Source organism: Lissotriton vulgaris, chromosome 7 (assembly GCF_964263255.1).
Source record: "Lissotriton vulgaris chromosome 7, aLisVul1.2, whole genome shotgun sequence".
In the NCBI taxonomy this organism is placed as follows: Eukaryota; Metazoa; Chordata; class Amphibia; order Caudata; family Salamandridae; genus Lissotriton; species Lissotriton vulgaris.
The window spans coordinates 1392749952-1392771592 of NC_141695.1; the positions used below are offsets into that span (position 1 = coordinate 1392749952).

Below are 21641 nucleotides of genomic sequence, written 5' to 3' on the forward strand. Positions count from 1 at the left end.
AACAAGTGTAGACGCAGTGCCAACTTTACTCACACAAAGAATTGTTGTATCACAGACAGGAGCAGCAGCTTCCCAACAGCATTTTAAACAGGTGAAACGGAGCCAAGAGCAGTGCAAACTTGCTTGAAGATGTAGAGAGGGTGAGACGCGCTTTGAGCAATGGAGGGTGGACGCAGACATTTTGGAACCAACAGGGTTTGAGCGAAAGTAAAGTCAATGATAGAGATTATCCTCAAAAGTCATTGGGAAGTCAGTAGACCAACGTAAGACCTTGCACTTGTAGGATGGAGAGTATCATACAGTATATCAAACACCGGGTTTTACAACACGAAGAGAGTACGTGTTTATTGTATGCGTTTGATATTTCAGGCTTTTACTAAATGTGTGATGTTTCGTGGTTGGAACTTTAACATTTATTAGATTGAACATGCTTTGAACAAGTGGTTGAAATTCAATAAAGAATTACAGGGGAAAAAACAGTACACGCTTCTGTCTCACTTAAGGCGTCATCAGTGCAAGCATTACCGACAGAAAATAGGCTAGTATGCTGCAGTGTAATTAATACAGGTAAAAACACGCATCATAAGACAAAACAAACTTCTCTAATGTATCTTAATTACATGTATATAATAAATAGTTTTGCTTTTAATGGGTTCCACAAAACTTTAAAAGGAGGTGAACTCTACCTCTCTCTCTGTAATCTGAATAAAGGTCAAATGCATAAAGAGTGGAGACAGTGGTGTATGTGTTCCAAATGAGCAGGATTTTTTTCAGTTATTTTTGAGTTAAAACTCTTGAAGTAATGATAACTAGACACACAGACATTTGAGGAAAGTTTTCTTTCCCAGGACTGTTTCAGATGGTAGTTAGATCGGAGTGCAATCAATAATGAGAGTACTATATAGGGAAGGGATCTACCTGTAACAAAAAACAAGGGGCAAGCCTATCTCGTAGCAAGAGTATGGATATTACTGGGCAATCTCAAGAAGTGCTATCACAGAGAAATAAATGTAGCACAATCAAAGTTTCAGGGAAAAAATCGCTCAAGTCCCAATTGTTGAGCCAGTTGTTCTCAGCCATCTGTCCCTGAGGGAGAAGGGCTACCATCAGAACCGGTTTTGAGTGACCGCAGAGCAGGGGTTGCTCATTTCCTTGACCACACCTCCGCATAGGAGGACTGCACTGGGGTCAAAAGATTCTGCCATCGGAAGGGGGCCTGTGGGTCTCTAGTCGTGACCGGAAGTGACTATTTTGCGAAATCCTGCACAGTAATATCCTAGTAGTCAAGGGCATTTCTCGCTAAGAAAACTTTCTCGAGATACCTCTTGGTGGGTGTTTCAAAAAGAAACGGTCTCCGAGATATTTAGTGATAAAAGCAGTTTTAAGTGGGAAAATATCAAGCGATGTTTTGGACATTTCGTACATCTAAATATATTAGGGAATCGCGCAAAATGACACCTTATAATTGAAACTACGCAGAGGTCTACTCCTGTTTATAGCTTCGGCTAAGATCAGCATTAATATTGTACCACGGGAGAACGCCCCGAGCTGGGGGAGCTACCACGATATGCCAGGCCCTGAGGCCCTAGAATGTCGCTGGTCAAGGTACAGTCTAAGAACGAAGAGACCCGGTGCACCCCACCCGCATATTGGCGGGGCAGCACATCTGCAGCGTTTACAGGGCACGAAAAGGCGGCATGCAAGGAGGACGGCTGCCGATGGCGTGTACTGCGGGGAGACTCCCTTGGATGGGCCCTCCCCTAACTGCAGCAGCCTAGCTATAAATAGCTCTTAGCTCGTCTTTGCTTGCTACGCTTCCAGTTTACACAAGCGCTGAAGGGAAGGGGCTCTTTAGGGGGGCGCGGGACGGGCGACCACCCGTCCCCTGCGATCAAACGCCCTACATTTGCAGTGGGCAACAGCCCTCCCGCCAGAGAGGTTTGGTTGCACAACACGCATTTCATACATGTATTTGCCGAGCAGAGGTCATGTGGCTGAGATAACAGTCAGTGAACGGGACACAGGGTGACGAGGCACTTCTGCGGTTCAAGCAGCGCGTACAACCTGCATCCAGGAACGACCCTCACTGGCGCGACCACAATGAACGCCCCCGGTTTCCAGCAGATACCGCTGTGAAAAAATGACCCGGCGCCCTATATCGAAGCGAACGTTTGCGGACCGCCCTTGACCCCCACACCTTCTTCTGGCGTTGGACGTCAAGTGCCGACAAATGAATCGATTTAAAAGCGTGAATGAAAGCTGCGACCCCAGCCGGCATCCATTAGTAAGCGGCCTACCTGTTTCTACCAGATTCCAATGTAAGATTCTGAATAAAATAAAATAATTCCAATATTCAGGTGAATAGTCCTATGCAAGGGGCACAAAACAGGTTCCGATAGCCTAAGTCAGCATGCCGTAGATTCTAAACACTGGTCATATCAAGAAACGTTCGGCTATGAAAGCCTCCGCATATGCCAACTCGTACTATTTGCAGTGGGTTCAAAAGACTGCGACACACACGGAGGCGATGGGGTGTACCTAAGAGCTTTGAAAAGCCCCTCTCCCGAGTGTGCGGCGCAGACACCTCACGTCAGCAGACGGCGGCGGACAGCCTCCCTCAGAACCCCCCCTATGCAAATGAGGCTGGCGGTGGCCAATGGCTGCTGCCGAGCGGATCAGCTGTCATGGCTGGATCACCGAAGGGCGGAGCTCCCGCGCAACGAACACACCCAGAGAGCCAAATGAGACCTGCTCGGCACTGAAGAGGCAGACAAAACGCACACCAGGGCGGGGGACGGGGCAGAGACCGTGTGTCACGCATACCTCCAAGAGCCCAAGGGACCTGTGTCACGCTACCGCTAAGGGGGCCTGTTATTCCAGCGACAGGTACAGGCCCCACGTTTGCCATATATACGGGAGGGGGGACGGCGGGAGGAGGGACACGGAGGAAGGCAGGACAGCAGCAAGCACGGCCCGGCCGGACCAGATTCGGGGGCGTTCCCGGCTTTTGGCTGACGTAGCATGACGTAGCCAAAAGCCAAAAATTCTCGGGAACGCCCCCGAATCTGGTCCGGCTATGACGGACGCCTCTCTGTTCCAATGGCTAGCCTCCATTTATGGAGCTAGCCAATGAAACAGAGGGGCGTATTCAAGGCACCCATACTGGAAACTACAGATTTCTCTGGGGGCGGAGCTAAAAGCTCCGTTCCCCAGTCGAAACCTAAAAAGGAGTCTCCTCCAAGCAGGGGAACTGAAAGGAGGAAGCATAGGGAAACGATATAAGTATTGTAGGTATACTTAGATGACGGAAAGTTAAATAGACTAAACTATTAATGGACCGGTAAATATCGTATTAATGGCCGTAATCTAAGAGCCTTGAAGTCAGAGAACATTTCGATCGGCGCTTACCTTTAGAATAAGGAATGAAAGCAGGATGATGCTCTCACAACCCTGACTTGACGACGTGCATCCCCGCCACAAACCAAGGGGCGAAAAAATAATCAAGGTAATGGCAGTAAACCGGCAGTTTAAATACTGTCTCTATTGATGGATAATTATAAACACCCGATGTTCTCGCCAAACTAGAAACGGGACTAAGGGTTACATGTCTCTAAACTGATAGTATAGTCAATGACGGACAAGAATCCCCTGTAACGATAGATATAAAGAAGGGACAAACTAGTAATGCCCTCTAAGATTACAAAGGAAAACTCCAAAAATGAAAGTCCAAAATGAAAGGTTTTATATAACGGAAAACCAAAGGGTGCCTAAAAATGATCAAGTTTACAGGAGTAGACCAGCAGTTAAAATATTGTTTCTATAGATGGATGAATGTAAACGTCTATAGAGTTACACGTCTCTGAACTGGTGATAAAGTCAATGACGGACAAGAAACCCCTGTAGCGGTGGATATAAAGAAGGGACGAACTAGTAATGCCCTCTAGGACTACGAAGGAAAACTACAACTATGAAGGTCCAAAATGAAAAATATAATAACAGAGAACGAAAGAATGCTTGAAATTGTGAAAAAGGCGGGGGGATGAAAAAAAGAAAAGGACTAATATTAAATAGAGGGGAAGGCTGCCGTAATCAAATTTGGGACAAATACGAGAAGGAAAAAAGGAATGGATTAAATTTAACAATTACCAAAGACCCAATCTATAAAAATACAAGGAGCATGGTCTTGATGCAATAATATAGCTATTCGATACCAGATAGAACAATACAAGCCGGAGTCAAATGTCTTAACTATGTCTGTATATTACAAAAGTAGCCTATAGCTAATAGAGCCACATCAGCTAGGTCAAATAAATAGAAAAATATACGGAGGAATAGCAATACCTTCCCATACTGATTCAAGTGATACTTATAACAAGGGGATCCATCTAACCTAGATGGAACCGTGGAGGGCGGGAATGTTTTTTATACATAATGCAGATGTTACCTAAAAGTAAAGAAACAGTCTCAGGTGGATAGAACAGTTCGAGGTTATACAGGAGACTTACAACCAAATAACGGTTTCCAAAAACACAGATGATCGAGATATGATGTCTTGCTAAAAAGACATAGTTACCCGGACCCCAGAGAGAGGGTTATACAGGTGACTTACAACCAAATAGCGGTTTTCAATTACACAGATAATCGAGATATGATGTCTCGATAAAGATACATAGTTACCCAGACCCCAGAGGGAGGGTCGTATCAAGTAGGAAATACATTTTTGTTTTTATCCCAGACTTCCTATACATGATTTGGATGTTACCTATAGCTAATACATCTCTTAACTGACTACATAAGGTTCAGAAGTTACCTATAGCTAAAGAAACCAACTCAACTAGATTGAGAGGTTCAGGATTATATTGAGAGGTACAGGATTATACCAAGGACATTTGCCACTAGCTGAGGAATTCAGAGGATAGCATTCTCCCACGGGATCTCACTATTCAACCCATTTTTGAAAGTGTCCAAGCTGAAGATCCAGAAGACTTAGGGCGAACAAAGCAATACAAAAGTTGGCAGGGTATGCTCAGACGTGAGTCCCTTGCTCACTTGGCCACTGGATTCAAGATAGCCTGGCTGATGAGGATTATGAATCCGAAACCGGTCCCAGGATGCTTGTTTCCGGTCCAGGGAAGACATGGCTTGGCAGTTGGGGCTGGACTGTTCCCATGAGGCACAGGGTCAGACTGATTTGCATATGGCCATGTCTGAACTGGGGTGGCTGAGTGAGCTAAAGAATGGTGATGGATTACACCCAGATCAGTTGACTGGGGATGAGTGTTTGATTTGCTCAAACGCTCCATCCATCATCCCCTTTTGTATTGCCTTGTTCGCCCGAAGTTGGCAGGGTATGCTCAGACGTGAGTCCCTTGCTCACTTGGCCACTGGATTCAAGATAGCCTGGCTGATGAGGATTATGATCCCGAAACCGGTCCCATGATGCTTGTTTCCAGTCCAGGGAAGACATGGCTTGACAGTTCTGGCTGGACTGTTCCCATGAGGCACAGGGTCAGACTGATTTGCATATGGCCATGTCTGAATTGGGGTGGCTGAGTGAGCTAAAGAATGGTGATGGATTAAACCCAGATCAGTTGACTGGGGGTGAGTGTTAGATTTGCTCAAACGCTCCGTCCATCATCGCCTTTTGTATTGCCATGTTTTATTCACATTCAGTGGAGTGTTGAAGTTGGACCAGTACAGGGCCATGCAAACCCCACTTTACATTGTTGGCCTTTGGAGGGCCAGCCAGAGTCCTTTCGGGATTGACGAGTTCATAGGGAGTGGAAGACTACAGTCAGCAGTGTGATTGCTGTGTCATTGGTAACCATACCAGATATGGCAGTCCATGTCGAGGTCCAAGGTGACTATCGCTCAGTGTATAGGGGGACAGTGGAAGGTGTTATTCCAGGGCATGATGCAAGGGCAGAACCAAGTTGAACCTGGCCATATGGAGGAGATGAATGCTACCACTTCAGTCTAGCCACAAAGCCAGATTTGTCATCATCTTCGTCCTCTGATGTGCCAGGTGCCTCATATGCGGTTGGTTGTGTTTTGTCTGCATGACTGTGTGGCAGTGACACATCAAAGTACGGAGGTGGAAAATCTGCTGCACTGTGTGGCACCTGCACTTCAGAGGGAGGAGATGTGGGTGTAGTAGTAGCATCAGCATCCATCCGCGCCAGGCCTTGTGGCAGCAATGCCATGATGAGGATCTGCAAGGGCATGGAAGATCCCAGCTACATCTCGCTGGTGTGCAACCGTGGCAAACATTCTTTGCGCCTGCATCCGCTCCAAGCTCTTCATCATTCTCCTTATGTGTCCCAACTCACAGATGACATCGCTGAGGCCACTCTGACTAGACAGTTATTCTTGGCTCAGAGTCATGACTCCAGCGATGTCAGCCATGGCTTGTTGTAGAGCAAGGAGGGGACAGTGGGTGTCCTTAGGGACTGTGAGTGATCCCTGATGGGTCTTAGAATCCCACGTATGGCATTTAGTTTGGCTGCCATGAAGTCGAACCCCACCAGCAGCTGGTCAGACATCTCCTTGTGGCACCCTAACACACAGTGTTGGAAGGCCATGTGTTGGTCATGGGGGTCCTGGGAGACAGCTGTGGTAGGGGGTGCTTCCTGCTGTATGGTCTGTGCAGGGGGTGTGGTCTCATGGATACAGCTGGGCCGTTGGAGTGCGTCGGTGTAGATGTTAGGGAGGTCCTCTTCATTGTCTGTTCTGAGTTGTTGGGTCTGCTCTGCAGGAGGTGTTGATTCTCCCTCTGCAACGTGAAGGGGAAATGCAGATTGACATCGTGTTCACATGTATGTTCACGCATTGTACAAGTTTACTGTCAGACTGCATGTCAATGTACATTGTGAATGTTTATGAGGAGATGCCTATTTGAAGCAGGACACTTGGCATTTCTACACCATCAGGGATGTGAAGTTGTACTTGTACATTGTCATCTCACAGTTTCCTGCTATGCCAAATGCGAATGGCCATTTTCTACACACAAGCGGCAGCAGTTGTGTCCTCTGTTCTGTGTGAAAGTGTTGCAGTTTGTACCGTATTGTTGTCAATGTTGGGGTGCTCTGCATCTTATGTGTGTGTGCTGCATTGTGGGTGAGTTGCCCCTTCCGCTTTGACTTGGCTGGCCCTTATCCCTTTCAGGCAGTGTGCCTTTCGCTTCAGTGCTTATACAGTGCTGAGATGTTGCAGACTTGCGTAAATTGGGCTCTTGGTCTATGTTATGTTATGTTATGTTATGTTATGTTATGTTATGTTATGTTATGTCAGGCTGACTTATAAAGCATGCAGCTGCCCCAGCAAAGGGGCGTCCCAGCGCTAAAAGCAGTAATAGACTCTTTGGCATGGTTTGTCCGCAGATGTGCTATACTTACTTCTGCATGTGTGCCATTGTGCCCATCTCCCCCCGTCCCTCCAGTCCCTGGTTGTTACTCACCCTATTTCTGTTGGCTCAGATCATGTTGTGCAGTGTCCGGTCCCCCAACTCCTGCCACCGTCTTCCCAATGATGGTCCCAGGCTGGTCCTCCGTGGGGCTTGTGGGGTTCTGGTTGTCCTCTGTACTTGCTCCGGCTACCTTTGCGGTTGTTTGTGTCTTGTTTGTGCTTTTGGTTGCCGCTTTTATAGTGATTTTGGCCGCCAGACTTGTGGGACTTGCAGGCTGGCGCTGCTTCTCGCTGGATTTTTTAATGCAGTTGTGTCTTTTGCAAGTTTTTTCACGTGGGGATTTTGATTTTTATCGCCATCCAGGGTCTTTTATTGCGGACATTTGACGCGGTGTCGGAAAACTATTGTATGTTACCGCTGTGTTGAGAATAGACGTTGACACTGTTATTTTTCCGCAATAGACGGCAATATGAAAGATTGCGTTAACTGATTTTGATTATCGCACGTTCTTGAGAATATCCCCATTGTATTGAAAGAAAAATTAACTGTGTCCACTTTTTACATTGAAAAACAGTGATATTGCAAAATATATTTTACTGCAAGAAAATATATTTGGTTCTTTAAAATAAATATACTAAAATGGAAACTTTTACAAACCATAGGTCTTGGATTTAGTCAATGAGTATGTGTAATCTTTTCTTGCCAGTGTGTACAACAAATGCTTAGCATGTAGTTTGCGTGCATGGAAAGGCACATGGATGCACTCCTGAGTGTGAAAGGCAGGGGAAAGTGCATTTGACAAAAAGTAGAAACCCCCAACACGTACACTTTTAAATGGAGTCTGGGTGAAAGATTCAGCACTGGATTAAAACGGGGTTGCATGTGCAGGCAGACCCACATTCGTGTCTGCAGATTTTTTTAAGGGAAATCCACTTGTACGAGTTTTGCAGATTGGAGAAACCGTGAAACTGTCGCCGTTTTCCAGAAGTACTCCTGTGATGCTTTGTGAATCACAAACACGTAATAAAATGGGCCCAAAGTTCGCCTGGGAGAGTAGAGTTGCCACTTTCAGAGAGCGCTGTGTCCTTTCAAAGCCAGGGCTCAAGGCACAGAGCCAGCAGTGCCTGTTTTTGAGTGAACCCCTAGTCGTCCGGTTGCTCAGGTGTCACATTCCACTTGTCAGCCCCTGAGGGGTGTGTAGTTTATGGCGGCGCCCTCTCCCCTCGCCGCATAGTGCTGTTTATGTTTGATTTAGGCCCCATCATTACCCAATTAACACCTCTGCAGAGGTCCCCCTCCGCCGCGGGCCAGGGTGCCATGGGCCCCCTCAGATCTGCGGGATTTCTCACTGCTTTTCATGCGGGCCCGGCTTTGCTGTGGCAGCTGTCGGACACTTGGTGCCTCTAGGTTCGTGGGGGCGAGGCGAGGCGAGGCGGGCGTCGTGGGCTCTCGGTACCCTCCCGCCCCTTCGCGTGACCCTCTTCTATAAAGCACCCCGCTTCCCCTGCCCCTCGTGACTGCTGACACCGCTGCTCGGCATTATGTACGTCAGTCCGTTTTTGGGGTACCCCGGGCCCCCACACTATAGTCATATGGTGTGTGCACCGCAGACAGGTAAGAGCGGGGGGGGGGGGGGGGGGGGTATTTGTGGCGGTTTGATGGCTAACGCAACCCCTCCGTCTAGACGCTTGCATTTTTGTATGCAAATGGGAAGGCGAAATCTTTTTAACAAAATGTGTGCCTGTTTGCTTCTGTCTATCTTTTGACATTATTTCTCTCTGGTCTGTAAGTCTGTCCGTCTGAGGTATGGTTGAGTTTACACTTTTGTGTGTCTGCTTGTCTGTTTTCTTCCTGTTTATGTTATATCCGTCTGTAAGTCTCTTCTTGTTTCTGACGTGTCTAAGCATGTTATATTACGTTCCACATATGATATATCATGTTTATTTAAAAAGTTTTATATTGCGCTGGCTAGACCCGAAGGTATCAGAGCGCTTTACATGAGAATCAACAATGTTACAGATATAGCACTAATACGTTAGCCAGAAAGCCACTGTGAACGTAAAATGTAGGTTCAGGAGGTAGCTCAGCGTGTTAATGTGCCAACGGCCTTGATACGGGTATTCGTGACTTACTGGTCTCAAGTTGTAATACAATAGTTTAGTGAGACCATTTGCATAGGGCGATGATTTGTGTCTGAGCTCACGTCATAGGTTCCTTTCGCGATAGAACTGTCAGCGCACACGTCCAGTCCCCGTGACCTGCTGTGCTTACTGCAGACATGATGGGCGGGCGTCACCTGTAGGTCACAGGTTCTCGATAGAATTGGTCAGGGGATTATTAACGGGTTTGTTAGAGAGGTCGGGATGTAAACCAAAGGTTAGAAATGTAAACCCACGCAGTCACAACCCAGCCTTTCATCCTTACGAGGTCGATACATTCCGCGCCATAGAACCTGGAGACAGCAACATCAAATCAGAGCGTCATAAAGCCAAAACCAATATCAGGAAACGCTGTATATATGTTATATGTGGGATTGAAGTAATGCAGGGACGTTGAAGCGCATGTGCTCTAAGAGTAAACAGTACCAAGAGCAGCTGAGCCACATGGGCTGTCACCCCTGTATGGACAATCCGATGATGATTATATGTTATTTGTCATATGTTGTAAGTGTAAAAACCAATAACAAATATGTTTTTTTTAAAGTTTGTATGTTATGTCATGGATTATATGTGTGATGCTGGATTATATGTTAGGGCATATGTGTTCTTATGTGGTAGGTTTCTGTTTTTTGTATTTCATGGCATGTAGTATTATATCGGCTTTTAATTGTGCTGCTTTGGAATGTGTTTTGGCTTAGATAATTTCATTTTGTTTCCTTTCAATCATTTTACTGATATAAAAAGCAATATATGTAGACTATAATTACATTAAAAAAAAACACATACATGCCAAATGTGGCCGAAAAGAGACACCCATATTAGTAAACAGACCCTTTCCTTTCGTTGTTTGAATAGTTTATGTGATGTTAGAATGTACGTGTCATGTAACGTCACTCCTTTTTAAGATACGTTTCATGGTATACATTGTTATATTATGTGTTCTGATTGGTTAAGGCCCTGCTGGGTAACCAACAGTCTGTGAGTGGTTTCCGGTTTTCTGGAGGTACAGGTGAGCCTTGAGATCTCTCAGAGGGCAGGTAAGTTGGGTGTGGGGTGCGCTCTTCGGTATGACTGGCCGCCCTTTCCCTGCTTCCCTCTTCCTTTCTATCTGTCTCTCCCCCTCGCCTTCTATCTCTTTCTTTCTCGCTGCCGGGCTCTAACTATATATCTCACTCCGACTGTCTGCCCGGCCCCGCCCCGCCCTTTCTCTCCTTCCACTCTGACTTTCTGCTGTCTCTTTCTCGGTGCCGGGCCCTAACTATGTTTCTCACCCTGCTTTCTCCTCGCCATGTCCTTTGTTTGTCTTTCTCTCGCTGCTTGCAGTTCCTATTTCTCTCCCCATTCGTTCATGTCTTCGATAGCTTCCCTTTCTCATTGTTTGTGCCCCCTAATCTCAGGCGACCCCTCTCTGTTTCTCCCCTCCTCTGCTTCACTCCTCTACATGTCTAATCTTATCTCCCTTTGAAGTTCTCGCCCCTCTCTCTTTCATCTCTTGTTCTCGCGCCCTCTCTCCCTCGTTCCCTACCAGTGACGCTCACACTCTACCCTCTCTTCCAGGTCCTTCCCAGCGCAGGCAGTTCTCGGCTCAGGAGTGTCTTGGCTGCCCCGTGCCCTACCCTACACCGGCCCAGAGCTTCTACCCGCCTCCCGCCTCGACGGCTCTGCGCCCCCTGCGGCCCGTCTCCAAGTCCCAGACTCGGGTCACCGCGACGCTGGAGAACAAGGCCCAGTGGGAGAAGTTCCTCGCCGTGGGCACTGAGATGATTCTAACTAAAGGTGGCAGGTGAGTGGCACTGTACCCAGGTGCAGTGGTACCGGGGCTCATGGGTGAAAGTGGCCCTCGGCCCAAATTCCTTCTGTGAAATAACAATGAACCCATGAAATATTTTTAATTCCATCTTTAGAAAGGCAGGGCTGCCTGACTGTTGAGCGAAGGTAGGTCTTCAGCCTGCTCAGCAGGACGTTGCAAGTGCAACATATGCTTGTGTGAGGTCACACATGTGCAGGTCTAGGATTGTTGAGTTTAGTGGGTGGGAGCATCTGATTTTAGCATGTGTGACCTTCATGTTACGGCTTTGATTCCTAATGCTTCTATTCCTCCTTTCAACTGAAAAAGTGGGTGCCACTCGGGTGGCAATATTTATGCCTGTTAAATAATCTGCCAAGAATGTACGCTATCCAAAATCAAGACCAAATAGCATCCCACTTTGATCAGTTCTCATATGTGATGACTGAGCTACTTTCATTCAGGAAGTCACCAGGCCTAAAGAACTCGGAAAAAAGTTAAGTTATCTTGAAATAACTTTGCAACCAATGGCATGCAGTGATATCAAGGTTTCTTCCAAATTCCTGAACACATAGAATATGTGACTGATGAGCAATGTCCTTCAAAAATGCTACTAGAACAGAAACAGGAATCATGCCTCCTAATAGCACATATTATAAAACAGGCTTTCATTTCTGTGCCGAAGCCCAGCACAAAGTGTCAAAGTCACTAAGTTATCAAAGTTGTTATTAAACCTTGCAGGGGTGATGTGCATTATACAATGCAACAGTTAATCTCTTGATCTCACAGCAGAAATAGGCCAAATTCTCACAAAGAATTTGGGAGGTGGAGAAGTGATTTTTGCACTGCACAGAATGGTGAGATTGGAGATTGCCTGGAATAGAGTCATCGATGGGTTGGAGGCCCGAGAAAAGGAATTTGAAATAAAATAGGTCTAATAGCAGGAAGAGGCAATTTGTAATACCTGAGTAGTTGACACGTGTAGCTATTCAAAGTATGGTGTATGTAGATACAGGTTTCATTTTGCTAAATGCCTAACTTTATATTTTACTTACTAAGGTGGAGGGGTTGTAGCCCTGTTTCTCTTCCCCTGACTTCAGGCAGGTCTGCCTAAACTACTTCCACCCTGTCATACGCACTAAAGTACAAGACTTTGCTGTTGATCAGACCATCCTTGGTGTGAGGTTCATCACTATATGACCCAGGCTGACAGGTTCAAGGGACCAGGTGCAAAGACAGATGGCAAACTAAGGGCCTGGTATAGAGTTGGGCAGAGCTTGAGTGCCACCATAATTCTGCAGTTCTCAGGCTTCATCAAACTCGCTGTTCCGCTGCTCTATTTAGGGTTGGCGGTCGGCCATATATACACTGGTGGAGCTGCTGGTGTAAACCTCTGACCAGGTGGCCCATCTGCCAAGGAGCTGCCAAGTCACAATGATGGTAATGCCACCCTTCTGAGGGCGAGGCTACCCTCACTCATTTCCCCTAGCCTGAGGCATGGTGGATAGAGACAACGAATACGCAGAACGGGCCCGCATGTTGGGGGAAGCACCCTGTGCATTAGGCCTCCTGTGTTTTGTAGTGACAATACAAACTACCAATTTGAGAGTTTATTGTCCTACTACAAAGAAGATTGCCGAGTGGGTCATTTAAAAATAGTGCCTGTCAATAAGCCTGCAGTGTCTGAAGATGCCCTTCTAATTAAAACCTATAAAGAAAAGGTTCACACAAGGTATATACTGATTGTTCATTATTAAATATATGAATTTTTAACATGTTTTATGTTAAAAACTAAAGGACAGATTTACTAACTTTTTATGCAACGCAGTGCAGGGACCAAAGTTGCTGTGCTACGTTATGGGAGAGAGCAGAACTACGCCATGTCTAATAAAATATGGCACTGTTTTTCTCTCACCCTGCACTGGCACACTTTAGGCTGCCTTGCGCAACGCAGACATCCTAGCACCATAATGCCAGGCTGTCAGTGTGTGTGACGGTAAGCACAGGTTTTGGATTGAAAAAGGACCCCTGCCGCACAAAAAGTATACTTTGATACTTTTCCCACTTTGGTCATTTGCTGTACGGTGCACACAGGCAAAGTTGGAGATTTGTGGTGACTTTTTAAAGTTTAGGACAACAACACTTCCCTTGTGTGCCATGTATTAATACTTACGATAAGCAGTACGATAATTATTAATACACGGCACACAAGGGAAAATTTGTTGTCCTAAGTTGTAACTACCCGGTCCCTTCTGGCCTCACTGGGATAACTCTCTGCTTTTTGAGGACTTTTTAAAGTTGCCATACTGTTATGCCTGTCTCGAGGAAGTTTAAGTTTTCGACACAAATCTCTGTCTACCAATGTTACTAGAGATTTGCAACACAACCCATGGGGTGTTGCACGGAAACACCTGTGTAAAACCCATTGTACGCCCTCTAGTGCAAAATGCTACTTTGCATTACTTTAGCCAACTTTCCCACACAAATCAAATTTTGTGTTTGAAAGTAAATTCCACAATACTTTGCGCTGGATTCGAGTAATTGTTTTGACACAAATCAAGTTCAAAGTGCTAGTATATCTGGGCCTAAACCTCTTTCTACATTTTGTGACAACCTTTCTTACTGTGCATACTATATATTTTTTAAATATTGACTTGTGCAGTCAAAGTGCTTTCAGTCACTGGATAAGACCTCGTAGCACTATAAATACACACATCACTATTCTGCAGTGCACCGACCAGAATTCAGTTCTGTGACTGGTCACAAACACAGACATCTGAAGTGATCGCATTATTTATCTGAGCTTTCACACCTTAAGACTGCATTTCCCATTTACTTTAAAATGGTTCCCTTATGTTTTTATGCACTTCAACCTCCGAATGAACTGCAAAATTATTTGTACGAGGCTGTAATTGAAGCCCCATCTCTAGCTTAACCTAGCACACATCAGCTGAAGAATTGTGTGTGTGTACTTGAAGCTGCAGAAGCCCGGGCTAAGACACTCGAGGGGGCTGGGAGGGGATGCTGCAGACGCCCTGTTAGCCCAATGTAAATGTATAGGCATTTATATAGCGCACTACTTACCCGTAGGGTCCCAAGGCGCTTCGACCGCTGCGAAACCCTTCCTGGTTTCCCTGAGAGATGGTGCCTTAATGGGTATCTCCAGGGTGAGACCAGGCATCCCCGGCGGTCTGGTGGGGCCGTTAGTGAAGATGAGGCAAGCTAATGCCCAGAGTTGCCGAGTGTGATTGCTGATCAGAGTGGGCACCGAGGCGAGAGAATTATCGAGTCCGCTGACCCTGGTCCAGAAACCTGCCGCGCCGGGAATCGAAGCCTGGTCCCGGGCCGTCCTCTGCTCTCGGGTCTGCCGCCTCTAACCAGTGAGCCACACTACTTCACTGGCCGTTGTGACCTGCTTCCCACATACCAGGCACATGACCCACAATTACCCGTATGTAGACCATGTGGCTCTGAGAAGTCACTGTACAGTCCAATAGTGTGAACCACCTGGCACTAGGCCGCTACCATATATATTGTGTTGAACCCTCTAATATAAGAACCAACAGTGGGAATTTGTGTGAATCCATATTTTTTAAATGCGCCTGTTAGTCTTGAGAAGGCTTTTGTATGAGATCAAGAGAGTATAGCACCAGTGCCTCAAGATCAGCCAAGTGCGCACTTATTAGCATTGAGAAGGATCTATAGTGTGAAACAGTGATTCCAACAGTTGTTTTACACACAGTTTTTAGTAGGCTGCTATAGTATACAGAATGTGACAGTTGTGACTCCCGGCCAGTTTCAGACAGGCATTGCTGTAATGCAGTACTATCAATTTATAGTATTGACAGTGTGACACCTCTAACGCAAGGATGTCATATACATACTGTATCTTCTCGATCAGAAAATCATCACAGATAGTTGATTGTGCTCCATCCACCAATTCATCACTTCCATGGACAAGCACTCGCTCTTGGTGTCATTATCACTCGGGCTGCTTGAGGGGGGCTGAAACAGTGCCATGGACTATGTGGTCTCCAACCTATTCCCTCTTGCAAACAGAGAGCTTGCCTAACTGATATCATGCACTGCCTGTTTAGACCACTGTATTTTGGACTCCAGCCCCTCTCATGATGGATTGAGGACTTTCTAGGGTCTAGCGTGTTAGACCAATCTCAGCATTGGACACTCATATTCCACTCTCAATTAATTAGGTCCTCTCTCCTCTCTCTGAAATTTCCAATTGGATGCGCTAACAATGTCATTCAATGGTTCTCCTCCTACCTTTGCAACTGACACCGGTTTGTTCACATGGGCACCCCCCAAGTTCCAGAAGATACCTATCACCTGCGAAGTACTGTTCCATGTCATCTTCAACCTCTACATGGAGCCCCTTGAGGCTCTACTCAATGATACCACCATTAAAACTCACCAATATGCTGATGCACACATTTAATTCTCATCTGCTCCAGACCTCCATCACCTCAAACATTGCCTGTACCCCATACAGACCTGGATGTCCACCACCTACCTGAAGCTCAACCCAACCAAGACAGAATTCATGTTATTTGCCAAGAAGAAGCAAGCAATAGTACAAACCTTCCTCAAGGGCAAGAACCTTCATGGCTTTGAGCCCCAATTTTTACCCAGTGACAAGTCACTCGGATTCACCTCAGACACCAACCTCACCACCAAGGAGCACATTGCCAACCAAACAAAGATTGCCTTGTGCCAGCACTCTCTACTGAAAAAAGTGAAAATGTTCCTCCCAGAATACAATGTTAGAATGGCTGCTAAAGAACTCTTGCTCTTGTATTTTTATGGTGGAAACGTCCACTCCATGGCCCCCCAAACTCCACACTGACCCCCCCCCCCACAAGGAGGCCCTACCACAGCATGTCTCATCCAGGGAATCAAGACACATTGTCAGTTTCCTCCATACTCCTGGAAAATAACTGGCACCACCTGCTAGCCTGCACCATCTTCAAATCCAGCAGCATCATTTACAAATCTGTAACACTGCACCACTGCCTATCTAGATGACAAGCTCACCATCTGTGGTTGCTCTCCAGCACCCCCCCAACCAGGGGACTATCAAACTGGAGACAATATTTGTGAAAAACAATGTTAAAGAAAGGCTAAGTGTGATGATAGCCATTGCCCTCAGCTGGGTGTCTTTACCTTATTCTTCACCAGAGATATAAAACATGACGGAAAACAGACGTCCTAGATATTGAGCCTTGTTTCCGGCTATTGCAGCCATGATGCCTTGATCCCAAATGTCCTGTCAGGCATCCTCTAATGGAGGACTAGTCAGAGCCCACCAGTAACAAAGGCAACAAATGGGGTAGTGATCTTACAGTCAATATGAGAAGAAAGAGGCTAAGACGTGGTAATGAACAGAGCTCAATTCTAAAACAAGTAGACCTGAGTCCTAGCTCTCCTTCTCAACTCAGCATTATCTGCCAGAATAATCTCTGTATACCTGGGCCTTCTTCCCTTCCATTATTTCCTCCATCATCCCTCTAGGCCAAGCAATATGGAACGGAAAATGATCAGTCCTCCGCTGCTCTATTTATTCAAGGCCAGGACGCCCTTTTCCTTTCCTTTTCCGAGCTGCTTCTAGACCTCTCTCGTGACCATTGTGCTTTTCCCTTTATGCAGTCTGCTTGCTATTGGGTTCAGGCACTGTCTGCCATCATCTACCTAATTGTGACCTCCATGAAGTGGGCTACCCAAAGGTCAAAAATAGGTAAAAAATATAATCTCATGATCATTCACCTTGGGATGGACCCTCATTGCTAACAACTATCCGTTTGCATGCCTCAAAATATACTTTATCTTTTCCACCACACCCATGGCTGTGTGATTAGAGGTTTTATTATCAGTCAATGACCACATTGCCTCAATGGGATCAAACCCATCTCCTCTTATGTGGCAAATCCTGCTAGTAGCATATGTTTGTCTCAGAGATTAGGCCATGCACATGTAAGTACACACAGTCAGTAGAGTGAACCTGCCAATGGCTTGTTAAACCAGCTATAGTTCACTTAATAGCTCAGTCTGTTACTTGGATAACTGTTGTAATTGTAGAGCTAATACATGCCAACAAGCACTGAACTCCCAGGATGTGTGCATTTTTTTGCCTAAACCATCCCGAGCTCGTCCAGTCACTTTTGTAATGTTATGGTCCTTTTGATGTGTACCATGGTAACTATGGGAGAGGTGTGGCTCGCGGGGCTAACGGTTCGATCCCCAGCGACAGAGGCAGATCAGTTCAGCATCATGTGACTCTGGGCAAAAGTTCACTTAATCTCCCCAATGGCCCCCAGTGCTTTGAGACTCTTAGGGGTGATTCATTTGCTCTTAACAAATAGGTCAACCATGGCCAACAACAATCAAGTTTCAATTTGACATCGGGAGCCTAAGAAATGGCTACCACTGCCAAAGAATGCAGCAAGCGCTCTAATGACCTACTCCTGACTTGGGGAGGTGGTGATGAATACAGGGCTTTTGCAAAGCCCTCTGACAAGAATATGTACACTTTAAATCCTTAAAGGAGGATTCATTGAAGAGCAAGTCTACACAAGCAGCAGTTATAATTTTATTTGCAATAGCTTAGCCATCTCCTCTTATCAATCACCCGTTTTTAGGTCGAGCCTATTGCTTGACTTTTAGTAAGGGGTTTTTCAAAGTGCTACCCCTGGCCTAAAGCTTGCGTGCATGTGCGCGTGAACACGCGCAACAGCCAGCCTTGTTTTACAGTTGACTTCGTCCGCGGCACCTCGGCGATCTGAAGGAAACCCGAGCGGGGAACATAAAAGGGGCTCTCTGGAGATGTTACAAAGCGCCATAAACCGGGCAGAGGACACTCAGGCAGGTCATAAAGCCAAAATATTAATGGAACAAAGGGCGCTTGGGCTGACTTCGAAAAAATAAATGTTTAACAGCCGAGGGCAAATTCTAAACTCAAATACTTGTTACCAGCAAACGCGCGATTGCGCAGCAACCAGGGGCATACATACCCTAAGTCAAAACACAAGGCTTGAACAATTACCACTTACGGTTCTTTGCGTCTATCAATCTAGTGTGATTGTGCGCTCACACTACGAGTGCCTCATCTCAATGCCCAAAAGGAGCCTGGACATGCGGTAAACAAGACGTCCAAGAAGCTTTCCACAGGATCACACTGTGCGTTAATTAAATGAGCTGACAGTGCAGTATCTCACAAGCACTGCTCAAACACACCGCATATACACAACTATGAACACACTCTCACTCGCACATACTCTCTTATACACGCACACCTCTCCATCTCCTGGGCTTAGGTTCTCACACAGACGTAAAACCAATTTCTCGTGCTTATACGCTCACTCACACCTTTCTCTCAGAAACAAAAACCCTCTCTCTTAAACTCGCAGTCTCATACACAGTCTGGCCCCTCTTGCTCTCAGTCTCACACAACCCACTCATACATGCACCCCTCTCTTGCACATACCCAATCTTGCACACACACCCATCCTTTCACTCTTATACACAGACACATACAAAAAATTGTCCAAGTGGACACATAGTCTAGTATAGGACCCCAGGCCCTCTGTGGAAAGCTGCTGAAGGTAACCCGGCCAGAAAACTGAGCCCAGGGTCAGTGTTGTACATGAGGTAACGCCGGGGCCGCACTTTAATCTGCCCACACTTGAGTCTTCCCTGCGGCGTTCTGCAGATGTGGCACCGTATATGCACAGGTGAATGCCAAGGCCATGACCTCAGCCCGAGAAATCGAGTTTCAGGTTCTTGGGAGATGACGTCAAATCGGTCTAAGCCCCTTACACTGGGATCTGCTACTTGGCTGTTCAAACCAAGAGCTGCTCTTTCGCGCCATGTCAGGAGGGCATCCTATGTTTACTGCGCCTTCTAATTTCACGAATCGGACTTGGTCTTTACTTAATCTGAAACAATTGGAAGAATACCCCAGAGATCCGTGTTTTGTAAAAGAGAGGCCCGAACTGGATATAGGATGGCTTCCTAACATGGAGCTGTTACTAGCTCTACTGCACCCCTGTCAAGCTGTGTGTGTGTGTGTGTGTGTGAGAGCGTGCGTGCCTCTGTTTTGCTGTAATCCAATCCATCAGCATGAAGGCCCTGCTCAAACCCCATTTATTTTGCTGATCTCGCTGCAGCGGGGACTTCAAAGCAACTGTTTGAGTGAGACCGTCTCGTCCAGAGTCCTCTGTCTCTTCGTGCTGACTATCGTATTAAACATAGCACTGGCTAATACAAAGACTGCAGCCCGGCAGCTTCACAGACCTTGTAGAGAGTCTGTAGATATGTGTATAGGATAACGTAGTTTGATTCGTTTTATAGCTGCTACGGGGCATTTTCTGTTCGTTTTTCCTAAGCACAAAGTGACGACCTGTTTCTATCGGCCATAACTGTGGAAACATAAAGGAACAACACACATTGTTCCACCAGTGCTCAGTATTGTCACTGCTCTCTTTAGCAAATGATAGATATAATTTAGGTGCGCACACTTTCAAAGGAATTCTCTTATAGACTTTGGCCTTAACTGTGAAAACCTGTACTTTGCGCTTTTGGTAGCAACATTCACTGGATGTACATGTGTGTATGGGACTTATATGACGCGGCTCAAGGTCTGACTCTGAAGCAGCGATCTGCAGCTTAGCACATGGCAAACTGGATCAGTCCCTAACTTTTCTAGAAACCAATGGATCCGGACTCAAAATCTGGCCAGTGCTTTACACAAATACTATCTGTCCTTTCAACACCAAGGACTAGTTATTGGCAATGTGTGCTCTTTGAGAGCATGAAAATATTTTTTAGCCAGTATTATTTTTTTGTATTGATCAGGACAGCTCCTCAACAATAAGGTTTTAGAAAAAATACCTCAAAATAAGCATTCACAAAGCGGAAAGGATGGCAGGCTAATACCAGATCAATTGGCTTTGCTAGTGCTTATAGGATATTGGTAAGTAGCTTGCTTTGGCTGATGTATCTGTTAGGTGATGTTCACTTTGATTGTTTGTGATGGTAACAAACTTCCTTGGCAAGCAGCATTGTCTGTACCAGGGATGAGGGCACAAGACAGACCATATAAAATCTTTTACTTAGTTATAAGATCCTTGTTTTGGGTAAAATCATGAGCAAGATGTTGCGGATTCTATTTTAATTACTGGTTGTTGGAATTTAAGAGTCGGGATCCAGAGCACTTAAAGTTTCCAGAGACCCCCTCATAATAGTAAATCTTCCTTCCTAGTTAGCAAGCTACAATAGGCACTTTAGACAATGAGAACCTCCTTTACATGGTGCTGAAATGTTATAGTGCTGTTGACTTGCATCAAGGCACTTGTCTTTCTGTATGTGCATTACAAAGCTGTGGAATGTGCCCATAAATGTTTCCTGAGGCAAGCATGCATTCCTAAATCAGGCTGCATAACCCGGTCTGTAGTAATTACATAGCTCTTCAATCCCTGGCGGCACAGCACTCAAGATAATGTGCTGCATGGCTAAACATTTATAAAGTCCCAAAGGCAAGACCTATTGGCTATGCCAATGCTTGTTTCACTGGCAACCTTGACCAGAAAAGAAAAGTGGTGACTCAGTGCAAGTACTACACCATGAGAAGCTCTGAAACAGATGCTGTGAGTAGAAAATAGCCATGTTATACCGCTTGTCAACTGTACCTCACAATTAGTCTTAGACGGAGCTCGCAGAGTTTCCAAAGCGGAATTCTGTCGAGTTACTGAAAAACGCAGCGTATATTTATTATCTATCTCATATTGTGGTAAATAAATTCAGAAACTCCTGTTTTAGCTGTAGTTCATAACAATGGACACCAGATGTCTCTGTTACATCAAATACATTTAATTTGAGTTACAGGTTTGAAATTGGTGCCCACGAGAATTGTAATCTCCTACACGCACTTTAATTAATTATAAAAGTATGAAGTATCCTCCTAGATATACTGCAAATAGCACAGAGGTAGAGCCGAAATCGTCAGTCGCCTGTTTGTAAACCACTCCCTTTACTTGTGGTGTGATCAGTCAAAATCAGCAGGTCAAATAAAGGTCCTGTTTGAATTTGGGTACATTCAGTGGCAGCCAGCATGGATCGGAGGTAGGGGGGCAGGGGCGGAGGGTGGGAGGATGCGGGGGAAGCAGGTATTTTTAAAAAAACGTACCTTCTCACCGCTTCCTCGCCGCATCTCTCCTACGTAATCCTCCCTCGCTGGCTTGAACAGAAAGCATACCCCAGAAATTCTGATTTCCTTGGTGTC

The 21641-nt window shown here is 45.9% G+C and overlaps 1 protein-coding gene across 1 annotated transcript in view; it reads left to right on the top strand.

The window, feature by feature from the left end:
* The first annotated feature begins 8946 nt into the window (after nucleotides 1–8946).
* The window catches only part of LOC147705699 (uncharacterized), a 101049-nt gene continuing 88354 nt past the window's right edge, over nucleotides 8947–21641 (top strand). The window contains exons 1-2 of the mRNA XM_086928972.1: nucleotides 8947–9019; nucleotides 11122–11347. Of these exons, the coding sequence (XP_086785098.1) occupies nucleotides 8947–9019; nucleotides 11122–11347 (299 nt within the window). The remainder of the gene's footprint in view (nucleotides 9020–11121; nucleotides 11348–21641) is intronic.